A 12,111-nucleotide genomic window follows, 5' to 3' on the forward strand; every position below is an offset into this window, starting at 1 on the left:
AATAAGTATGTAAAGTCATAAATAAACAGTCAAACAGTCTTTGATTTAATATATTTAACACTGGATCATCTGGCTTATATCTAGATACACAGTTTATGTATGATTTTTGTCCTGTTTGCTTCCCTTGTTTTAGTCTTCCATATTCTTTCCATTAAATGGGGAGGTATGTTAGGTTAAGAATGGTTTCAAATATTTTAATATGTCTAAATTGAATTAACAACAGAGTAGAAACAAACTCACCGGTCTATTTCCAGTCTCTGCTTTTCACCTCATATCTACTAAAACCCAGATGTTTCAGGCCATGCCATGCTTTCAACCAATATTTAGCAGATAGCTGAGACTTGAGATACACCACTATTTCAACCAGATGCATGTGGAGAACGGCATCATTCTTTTTCAAACAAGCCACCAGTGAATATTTCTCATTAAACCTAATCCATTTGTAAATAACTATTGACTCTGCCTTCCCAGAAAGTTATTATATTATGAATGTAATTTCATTACATTCTTGGACAGTGGTGAGTGTTTTTTTTTTTATTGCAGTTAAGTGGAGAAGTTATTACATCATTATATAACATCATTGGGGCGTTATTACATTGTTGGGTATGGGAAAAGATTGGACCAATAATGTAATAACTTCCCAATGATGTATTAATTATAGCCTACATTCTGTTCTAAACTCGTATTAGCATCTGTACAGTGCCCCATGCGTCTCTCTTTAAATGTGCAGGTCTAGGCTAAAATTATTAGTTTAATTTAGATTCCTCAAATTGCATTCGATTCTGCCTATTACAGTTTTTCTCGATTGTTTAAGCACGATTTTGATGGTTTTGTTTTGTTTTTCACATGCTATACTGTAGCCTATATATATCATTTGTCTTACATGGATTAGGTCCTGTTCGATTAAATGAAATAGCCTAGTCTATTTGTTTTATGTGTTTTATGAATAAATGCATTTAGCTCATTGGTGAATGCATTTTATTAGCCGTCACCATTGGGAGTTGATAGCATTATTATATATTATATTACATTTTTGTTGGACTGAAGTGTCTATAATTATTAGATTATCGGGAAATGATTAGCCTAACTGGGTTCTACAAACTCACCTCAAACCACTTCTCTTATCCTGGTCCTGTTTTGATTATGTGATCTTTCACACTTCTGTCAGCTTGTGACACCAAAAGGGGGAGACAGAGGGCCAATCACTTGGCTCATAGTTTGGCTCTTGTTATTTCAGTAGCTCTCCTCCCTCTCTTTCCGTTTCATGAATCACCTCGCCCCTCCCGTTATTCACCATGGACACTCAAAGGGGGTAGCTGGTGTGTATTTCTAAAGTAAATGATCGGACAGTTATGTGACTGAACCACGTCTAGAGGCACCTCGCCACTGTTCACTTGTACACAACTGTTTTGAGTTAGCCTTGTTTTGGCTGAAATGCAAGTTATGTACTCCAAAGGATTGTCGTCACGCCGTGGATTTTGTTTCCAATACCTCAGCAGCTTGGATTTACAACACTGTAGGACGATGGGAGTACTAGCCTGTTAGCCAGCTAACAAGGCAGAACAGCTACAACTAGAATTTTGCAGCTGACATTGGTTACATTGTTTCACCGGAGAGTTCTGACTTATTTCAAGTGTTTCCCGTGATCGCTCATCGGACTGTTCGTAAACTTTCGACGGAGACTCGCTGAGCCCTTTGGTATTTCTGTCGCGGAGAATTAGGAGTCAATCCAGCCCGTGGTTGCGAGAGTGGCCTGGAAATCGGTCGGGAATTTGAGTTCGCAAATGAAAGTGTGGGGAAGTTTTAAAGACAGAGTAACGTCCCAAGAGACGTTTTCCTTACTGAAGGCTGCCTATAGGTCCTTACTATTGATTTGAGAGATACCATGGCATCTTTTGTAGACAATAGTTTTCGTCATGCAGTAATGAAAATCCCGGCGGAGAGGACGCAACAGGTAAGGAATCAACTTCCTTTTATTTATTTATTTTCAAACTACCCCGCCTATCTACTGATGAGATTAAGTCTCTCCGGGAATATTTTACGGTCTTTAACTACTCGAAATGGTTGTTGTAGTCTTTGTAATGTTGGATAAAGGTAGCCAATTTGTGACCTGTAGTGAATACCCGACCCTTTTGCTATTCAGTGCTATGCTAACACGGGTTAGTGCTAGCTTATTAGGCTTGGAAGTCTGGTGGTATTAAAGAAACAAAGTTGTCCATAGCCGTTTGTGGCTGTTGCGTGATTCCCACGTAATTGGTAGGCTAACTGTATAGACGTGATGACCTGACTCCCCCTTAATATATAATTGAAGCATGGGATATCCCTGTTCTGCAAGATGTTTATTGTAAGAATATGCGCTCAGGGCAAACAACGCAATCCGCTGGGCTCCATGCCATTATTGCTCAGTTAACCGACTGAACACTCCGGTGTCTGATACACAGTCTACTTCATAGTTTCTTGTTAGGTCGCCGGACCTCTTAGCGAGGCACATTTTTTTGCATTTTCATATCCTCACCTCAGCCGAGTAGGCTATGGACCATGGAGAAGAAACTGAGTTATCGAACTCATTGCACAATGCATTGACATGTTTTGTGTCATTTAGTACAGTGTAGTCTGAAAGTGCATCAGGTCTACACTTTATTGTTTTGTAGGCTATCTGCCTTAACAGAGGTATGAAGAGAGCGACTTTTAATAAGAAAAGGATACATTGACCATGATAATGTAACTGGGTGTGCTCGTTGTAGATACACCGATATCAAGAGTTATTTAAAACTGCCGTGGTATTCAGATAGTCTACAGGCTTTCTATCTTGAAATAGGCTACCCCACAGTACTTTTCCACATGCTAGAGCACCATGAGCATTCCAAGTAATCAATTGACACGCCCTTAAATCAGGGTTTTAGACATTTTTGTTTGATTTCAATAACACTCTCTTATAGTCAACTGGAGAGACCAAACTTTAAGTGTTTAATGTGTGTATGTGAGAGAGAGCTTGAAATGAGAGCTGTACATGGGTAGAAAGGGAGGAATAGAATCAGAGAAAGGGGTGCAGGTCTAGCGGGTGCCACGCAGTTGCACCCTGGTTTGTTCTCCATCACATTATCTGCGTAATCTTTCTCTGTGTTACACAGACATAGCTGGCAGGATGTATGTTGTTTGTGACTGCAGAGGTAACGAGTGCAGCTCAGTGAGAACGGAAACCCGCACAAAGGCTCAGAAAAGCATTGTGTGTGTGTGTGTGTGTGTGTGTGTGTGTGTGTGTGTGTGTGTGTGTGTGTGTGCGTACACGTGCGTGAGTTTGAGTGACTGAGCGTGTGTGTGTGTGTGTGTCCGGTAATAGAAAGAGAGTGTAAGTGACTGAGAGTGTGAGTGACTGAGAGTGTGTGTGACTGAGAGTGTGTGTGACTGAGAGTGTGTGTGTGAGAGAGCAACAGAGAGAGAGTTTTGTATTGTAGGCTACTGTGTATTTTTGTGCACTGGCCAGTTGAGAGGATTTCCGTCAAGACTCTTGCCCTGGCGTGGCTGCCACTGGGAGCAACAGGAAAGAGCAAGGGAAGGAGATGTACTGGAGATATGGAGGAGGAGGAGGAGGAGGAGGAGGAGGAGGTGGTGGTGGTGGTGGTGTCAGCAGAGAGGAGTAGAAGAAGAGAGTCAACTTTAGAGACAAATGCACAAGTTTACTTAATCAGCCTTCCTTTTTTAAAGTTCTATTGAAAGCTCAGTCTTTAAAAAAAGGCCAAACATGTCTGATAACACCAACAGCTAGCTGCCAGCTCAGTGACTGCAGGATGAAGAAGAGTAGAGAAGTTTTGAAACTGAGGAACTGCTGAAGCACACAGAAAAGACCAGAGTCTCTCCCCCCCCCCCCCCCAATACCACAGGCAGCCACGAGCTGAAGGGGAGGGATGTGGCCAGCGCAGGGCCCGTGAGAAAGTGTGTGAAAAGTGGGTTCTGCTGAAACTGTGTGAGGAGGACATGAAAGTGTGCACTGGGGAAGAAGTGCCCAACAGTGTTTCTGTTCCTGCCAAAACACACACACACACACACCCAAGCTTGTGTCTTGACTGCAGGTTTAGTAGAGGACCCTTGGTAGCAGTGCTGCCAGATTAGTTTAAGATGATCTACGGTGATAGTAGTACGCTGCTGCCTCTGCCTCTCAACTGCTGTGCAACTGTGACTCACTTCTTAATTTAGCCTGTAGCTGTAGTCTTGTGTCTTGTGTCTTGTGTCTTTTAAAAACAAATACCCATCTCTTCCACTCCCCCTGTCCCTCTGCTCTGAGGTTAATGTCCTCACTGTCCTTTACTGTTGTTTCTTCCTGTTTTCTCTCTCTGTCTTTCTCTCTCTTTCTCTTGCTCTCTCTCTCATATTGACACACACATGCACATGGGGAAGCTGCATTTGTGTCTGTCTGTCTGTGTGTGTGTGTGTGTGTGTGTGTGTGTGTGTGTGTTGTGTGTGTGTGGAGTTGAGGGTCTCCATATCGGCCTGTGGTTGATGGTAAAGAGGAACCAGCTCTGAGTGTTTAGAAGGCTAGTCACCCCCTCCCTCCCATTCTTTGACCCCAGGACCAGTGATTTCCCCTCAGCTTGGTGATGTGACCTGTGAGGGCCAGCGGTCATCTGGCCGGCACCAAACAACACCTCAGCAGTCTCTCACTGAGGCCTGTGTGGGTTTCACAAGTCTTAATGTGCCTGTGCCATCTGCTCCACTGCACTGTCACTGCACATTACTACTGTGCATTTCGGTTTGAGTTGAGCAAATACCCGGTGGCAGAACAGATACACTGGTGTGACTTCTCTGTTCCTCAGCAAGAGCTGGATATAATACCGGCACATATCCCTTTTCTGGTTAAGCAAGACGAGCGGCTTCACACCTGGCACTGCTATTTTGTAAAATAGCTCTGGAAGTAAGACATGCATTTAACCAATGCGCTTACTGTTATGTGAAATATAATTCACAATCCATTAATATAGGAAATCGTATGTAAATCAAAGCATATTCTGTATTGTTATAGCTATCAGGCATTTGTATTGCCCATTGAGGCGCCTGCAAGTCAAGAGCAGATGTTTGCTAGTATTTATCTTTCTCAAGCAGTTTGATCTGTCAGTATTTCATTTTTGCCTTCACCATTGTTTCTGCATGTGATTAGCCTAAATGCAAAATAGTCTGGCATGAGGAAATGGTATAGTGATGGTGAGTGCACAACCACAGAACGGAGTAGCATGGTTAATAATCCAGACATGAGGATGTTTGTATGTGGATAGACCTGTCCGTTTAAACACTAATCTCTGTCTCTCATTGTGAGTGGAGAACGAGATGCGTGTAACACCTTGCAACCACTATTTCTCACAACAAGTTGGCTGTCGACAATGTTATCGACTGTTGTGCACTTCTTAAGGACTTTTTCGGTCAGAGATACATTTCAGTAGTGAACAAGGCTAGTGTTGTTGGTTGGAAAGGCCTGGACACATTTGATAGTAACAGTAGTAGTAGATGTTTCCTGTATTGACCCGACACCAGTTCAGATGATTAGATATGGATTGCCCATGGGCACGTATTGATGGTTTGTCTGCACAGGGTGGCCTGGTTACTGTGTAGCTGACACCATTCAATGGTTTACAGGTCAACTGCCTGTGTCTGCATGTGTGAGTGTGTGTGTGTGTGTGTGTTTGTGTGTGTGTGTGTGAGCATGTGTGTGAGCATGTGTGTGTGTGTGTGTGTGTGTGTGTGTGTGTGTGCATTGCGTGTGTGTGTGCGTGCATGCATGTTTGTGTGACACGTGTGAGGAGAGGTGGGAATGTGTAAAATTCAGGGCCAAAGTTCAGATGGCCCGCTTGCCCATCTGCTAAACTCACTCCGAGAGCAGCATGCACACACATGGACCCACAGGCAGCTTGCATGGTGGATGTGGCTGCTTGTTTTTTCTTTTAATTCATATGTTTAGATATGAAGACTTGAGTGTGTGCAGATGTGGTTTGCAGAGATACACATTAAACCCATATTAGCACATATCTGTTGAACAGGGCTCACATCCATCATGTTCATCAGCACCAGAGCTGGTGAGCAAAGCCTTAAAGGCTCTCTGAAGAGTGGAGGCTTTCAACCCAATTGTCACCAGCTGGATAGAAAGCTAGTCACATGCAAGGACTTCCCTTTAACCCAAAACGAATCCGCAAACTTAGCACAGCCTTCTCTTATGTTCAGCATTTTTTCTCTCGCCCTCAGTCATCATTTTCCTAAAGTCATTTGTCTATTTACAGGAGCAGTCACCATAGTCACAAAAGACGTAGGCCTAATCCATCTAAATCTGTTCAATCTAATCACAACCTGTCTGACCCAAACATGCTTCCAGTACATCAAATTCAGCAAGTGTATTACGGAGTTGCTGAGTGATGTTGTACTTATTTATAATTAATTAATTAACGGAGAACAGCCGAGCTATACAAAAATACAAAGTGGCTGATCTGACTTTGGGACGTCCGTCATGATATCCCCCAGGTCTGACTTTAACATGTTGGAGCCATATGTTTACTCAATAATTTGGTAATGACCCATCGATAGATTTTTCCTTCTATCTGCCTGGTATCAATAATTATGTGCAACTTTTTTTTTGACACACTGCCTCTTCTCACGCACTAAAAGTGTTTTTTTTTTTATCAATTTTTTATTGCCACCATTTATGCAGTCAAGACATTCATGCAGTGACAACATGCAAGTCAAAAGTAAATCAGAACATTCTTTCCATTTATCATCTGGTGTACACTAAAAGTGTTTTTTTAATATAAAGTCAAAGTCTCTGTTAGATTCGTCGCCATATTAGTAATTGGTGTCAAATTGATGATATACCAAGCTGAACTACACTTCAACACTTCACTGAAACCGGTGAGTGGTGTCGAACGAGGCGTTCTAGGTCATGCTAGATGCAATGTTAAACCTCAGGCTTCTGCTACCGGAACACTGGCATGCTGTTTAAAACCCAGCTCAAAATAGTCACTGAAGAGGTGCTGAACAGTCGGTAAAGACTGTAGTTAGGTTCATATTATTACTGAGATCATAGCCTTAGTTAGTGAAGCCACATTTTCCAAAAGCTGTAGGGAGATGAGTTTTATACCATCGCTTACTTAAGTCACCTTTAACATACCGCTCAGTTTTCTTTGTCTCAGTCTGCATTAATATTGCTATCAAATGCAGAGGCATTTTTTCCATACAGACATACATAGGTTTTGCTTCCCCCATCATTATTTTGACAGTACAAACTCTACTTACCTCAACCTAGGACTGTGTGTTGCAGTGCAAAACATTGATATAGTGAAATATATAGATATTACATACAGATTTCATTGCATTCACTTGTGTTATTGACTGATTTACAAAGAGGAAAAATGGATTTGTGGTCTAAATCTATTGACTAGCCTTAAAAACACCTGCAACAGTTGGCACTTTATAAAAGCTACCTAGCTTCATGGCTGTTGTGTTTTGGTGATATATTTGACAAGCTGTTCATATTTCTCTCCTGGGTTGCTGATAAAAATCCATGTAGAAGCGCCTGGGTGGCTTGTGGGAATCTCTAACCTTCACTACTTTCTTCCACTTACCATCAAAATGACTGTCAGGATGTTACATAAATTAGCGACCTACAAAAACATACCTTAAAAACTGTTTTAAAACCTGCATAATTTTACTTTACAATAAAACGAGTGAACGTTGAAACATCAAAACATTCACTAATAAATTAAATAATGAAATGCCAGAATTATTAACCGATATATTTTGAATGACATTAATGTTGTGGTAACCCAAACTGTAGAAGTGTGAGCTTGGCCATTTTAATAGTTCACCAGTTTCATGCAGGGCACAGTCCAACCAAGTGGCACCAGCCACACAGCTCTATTGGTTATGTATTGAATGTGGACTGGCCCCGGCCAACCTTCACCACTAGAGAACTGGAGTTACATATACACAAGCACACCCGAAAAGGAAATGATTGGAATTTGTATCCAGTGTTTCTCAATGCTAACAGTAGATTCATCATTTACAGAATCCCTCTCTCTCTCACACACACACGCACACACACACGCACACGCACACGCACACGCACACGCACACGCACACACACACACACACACACACACACACACACACAGAGTCTCTCTCCAAAGACAAACAAATCTGGAGAGAACTAACAACACTGTCCCTCTAGCTCTGCTAGCTTTATTTTGACCTTATTACCAAAAAGTGGAATTCCCTTTTTTCTTATTTAGTAATTGGGGGATACATCTGTGTGTATGTGTGTGTGTGTGTGTGTGTGTGTGTGTGTGTGTGTGTGAGTGAGTATGTTTAGCGCCTCGACTCCCCTCTCCTGCCCTAAACCTTTAACCCTGAGCCCAGGCCTGTGGGAGTCGTCGGTCACTGCCTGTGTTTGTGACTCTCGCCCAGAATTACCCAAGAGCAGGAATGTATGGAATGCTGAGGGGGTTTGAGGGTGTGAGCCGGGAACGTGTGTGTGTGTGTCTGTGTGTGTCTCCGTCTGTGTGTGTGTGTGTGAGAGCGTGCGCGTGTGGGTCTCTGTGTGTGTGTGTGTGTGTGTGTCTGTGTGTGGGAGCGCTTGTGTGTCTGTGTGTGTGTGTGTGTGTGTGTGTGGGAGCGCGCGCTTGTGTGTCTGTGTGTGTGTCTATGTGTGTGTGGGAGCGCGACCGTGTGTGTGTGTACACTAAATGTAAATGTAAATGTAATGTGGGAGCGCATGTGTGTCTGTGGCATGAGCTCTGGGGAGGAAATGCCACAGTATAAGAATAAACAGGACCGTTACCACCAAACCCACCAATCACAGGCCCCGCAATCGAGCAGCAGTCCCCTCTTTTGATTGGTGGATTTGAATGAGGCTGAGTGCCAATTAAAGGAGCTGTCAGTGAAATGAGCCTCCTTGGGGGAAATGGACTAACTGTTGTTGGTGAAACACCACGCAGTGCTCCCAGGGCAGTAGTTTGGCGTGAATGGGAAGAATGGAATGTCCTGTTGGGGTGGCACACGCCACAGTCACAGCACTTCCACATAGCACTGGGCCACGACTGGAATGAGCCGCACTCCTCTGTGGTTCACTGAAGGGGCGATTGTCCACCGCCTTACCCATCCCAAAAGTGTAATAATGCACATGCTAGTAACAATAGGGGGGTTGTTGAACACAGAGTGAGGGATGGGGTAAATAGAGAGTATGAGGAGTGGTTAAGGAGGGAGGAGAGAGCTGTACATTCTGTCCATTTTCAAAGAGTTCAACATTGATTTGCATGGATTGTGCAATATGTGTGTCCTCAGTGCTGAGGCGGCGATGAGCTCACACAGGTGCCTGTGTGTGTGTGTGTGTGTGTGTGTGTGTGTGTGTGTGTGTGTGTGTGTGTGTGTGTGTGTGTGTGTGTGTGTGTGTGTGTGTGTGTGTGTGTGTGTGTGTGTGTGTGTTAGGTGTTAGCACAGGTGGAGGTGATGTCATCCTACTCAGAGTGTTGGCAGTGTAAATCTGGGCTCATTCCAGGAGGCGACTGTGTCCACCTAGTGGTTGGAATAAGCAAACACACTCTGTGCCTCACACATCCTGCTGTTGCACTGGTTGGGCCACTGCCATAAACAGTTAGAGAAGCCTGGCAGGGTTGGTTTATGAGCACGTTTTAGAACTGTAGGTTTCATGTATGTGTGTAACTTTGTTTCTCTTCGTAGGATCTCCAAATTGTGTACTCCTATCTGCATGGGATGGAAGCTCTGTCCAATTTAAGAGAACACCAGCTCAGGTATTTGAACTCACTTAACAAGCATTCGCACACACACACACACACACACACACACACACACACACACACACACTCGAATGTACACACATGTTGGACAGACTTCTGACGACTTTTTTTTTTCTCTCTCGCTCTCTTTCTCTCTCACAGGTTAATGTGTGAAACAGTGCGATATGAACAACATGAGGCTAATGAAGTTCTCTACTAGTAAGTGACGTTTTGCCCTCTCAACAGAAACATACAGAAATCATTTTGCCACGACTTTAGCTGATGTAATAAACTACAACCTATGTTACATTTTATATACATTCATCCAATCCTGCGATTAAAAATGATAGTTGGTGATGCATGTAGTTGAAGTAGAAGTTCTCGCCGGTACAGTCTAGCTTAGCTTCTCTCAGACAGACACACACTTGTTCACCATCCGCACAGACATTTGCTGACACTCACAGCTGTAACCGGCCCACACTCCCACACATTTTCAGCTGTAGCGGCAGGCTTCTGGGGCGAAGCAGGGCGAGTGTGAGTGAGCGAGCAGAGCGGAGCGTTTCTGTGTGCTTGGATGTAATCCGTTGAAAGTGTTTTTGCATAAATCCCATCTGTGAGAGTTTTATGGACGAAACATAAAAACGATGCACAAGTTTGCACTGACCCAGAAACCAGCCTGGCCTCCATCTCCGCCTGCATCACTAACATTGCACTTGGTGTGTGTGTGTGTGTGTGGGGGTGGGGAGTTAGGGGGAAGGGGGTTAGAGTAGGTATAGAGATGGTAAGCCATAGAGAAAGTGTATACATAAGTATATACAGTTTGCTTTAACAAGTGTGTGTGTACACGCGTGCGTGCACGCTTTATTCCTCTCTGTCCATTCCAGTCCTGATGACATTGGCAGCTGCTGGTACATTCTGCTGTCTGGCTCGGTCTTCATCAAAGAGTCCATGTTTCTTCCTCGCAGCAGGTGTGTGTGTTTTACGACATGTGCATGTGTATGCCTATTCTCTCCATGTTTGTGGTTGTCAGTAAGCTATGTAGTGAGATGACATTCTCTAACCCCCCCCCCCCCCCCCCACACACACACACACACACACACACACACACACACATCTAGCTTTGGGAAGCGTTCGGCAGGCAGTGCAAGGAGAGGCTGTGAGTGCATCGTCCTGGAGCCATCAGAGATGCTAGTGGTGAGTGTGCACAGATCTTTGTGTGTTTGTGTTTGTTTGTTGTTTGATTGTTTGTTTGTTTGTTGCTGCTCAGACCTGAATCAGATATGGCTTTGTCTGGCTACTAAACAGCTGTACTTTCAGTAGATGTTGATGTTATTTTCCTGGCTGTTCTCACTGTCTGTGTCCCCGGTGGTCTCAGGTGGACTATGTGGACGAGAGCGAGGTGTACTTCCAGCGGCAGGCCTCTCACCGGCAGTCCCGTCGCAGGTTTCGCAAGATCAACCAGAGCGGGGAGAGGGAGACCATCATTGACACCGTGGAGCACGACGACTACCATCCCAGCAGCAGCAGCAGCAGCAGCAGCAAGCCCCCCCTGCCTCACACCTACCACACAGTCAGTAACGATTTCTTTCAAGATAACACACACAACACAACACAGACCCGACGACAGAATGCACACACTCTCCCTTAACACAGCAAGACAACCACATTCAAAATAATGTTAGCGGCTTAGAGACTGCTCTGTGATGTGAGAGATGGTAATGTGTCTTTCTTAGAGTCTACTCTGTGATGTGAGAGATGGTAATGTGTCTTTCTTTCCCTTTGTTTCTGCAGGAGAGTTCCAAACAACAGGTGAGCCCACGTGTGAGGCATTCATTGAGATTTCCCACCCTGCCATCTACTGAGCTGATCTCTGCAGGCCTCTGATGTTTTAATGGAGACTTTGTTTGAATAGAATAGTAGTGCCGGCTTATGCCTTAAAGGTCACTAGTTCTGCTCTGGTTGGTTCATTTTAAATGGACCCATTTCCATCCACTGTGGGTCACTGTATGTCCGTTGTTGTTTGAGAACTATTAGGTCATTTCCACCTAATTTCATCTATTGTTCTCTGTATCTCTTGTCTCTCACACACACACACACACACACACACACACACACACACTGTTTCCCTTTTCCTATCTGTCTTCCTCTGTCTCTCTCTGTTGTATCACTGGTCCGGTCTCCCTTTGAGCATCATTTGAGTGTGTGGAGCCGTTAGGGTAGTAAAGGGCTCAGGCAGGGGGAGGGAGGGAGGGCGGGATCTGATTGTTCAGTAATCAGTCAGTATGGGGTCGCCGTGGAGATGGGTTTGTAGGACAGTGGGCGTCAACCCAGCCCCTAGCAACAA

General features: G+C 44.1%; 1 protein-coding gene across 1 annotated transcript in view; it reads left to right on the top strand.

Moving 5' to 3' along the window:
• Positions 1–1,310: 1,310 nt before the first annotated feature.
• The window catches only part of rapgef2a (Rap guanine nucleotide exchange factor 2a), a 26,504-nt gene continuing 15,703 nt past the window's right edge, over positions 1,311–12,111 (top strand). The window contains exons 1-7 of the mRNA XM_080837471.1: positions 1,311–1,954; positions 9,712–9,782; positions 9,930–9,986; positions 10,652–10,735; positions 10,886–10,961; positions 11,143–11,337; positions 11,559–11,576. Of these exons, the coding sequence (XP_080693597.1) occupies positions 1,886–1,954; positions 9,712–9,782; positions 9,930–9,986; positions 10,652–10,735; positions 10,886–10,961; positions 11,143–11,337; positions 11,559–11,576 (570 nt within the window). The 5' untranslated portion in view covers positions 1,311–1,885. The remainder of the gene's footprint in view (positions 1,955–9,711; positions 9,783–9,929; positions 9,987–10,651; positions 10,736–10,885; positions 10,962–11,142; positions 11,338–11,558; positions 11,577–12,111) is intronic.

The sequence above is a fragment of the Sprattus sprattus genome, assembly GCF_963457725.1.
Source record: "Sprattus sprattus genome assembly, chromosome: 4".
In the NCBI taxonomy this organism is placed as follows: Eukaryota; Metazoa; Chordata; class Actinopteri; order Clupeiformes; family Clupeidae; genus Sprattus; species Sprattus sprattus.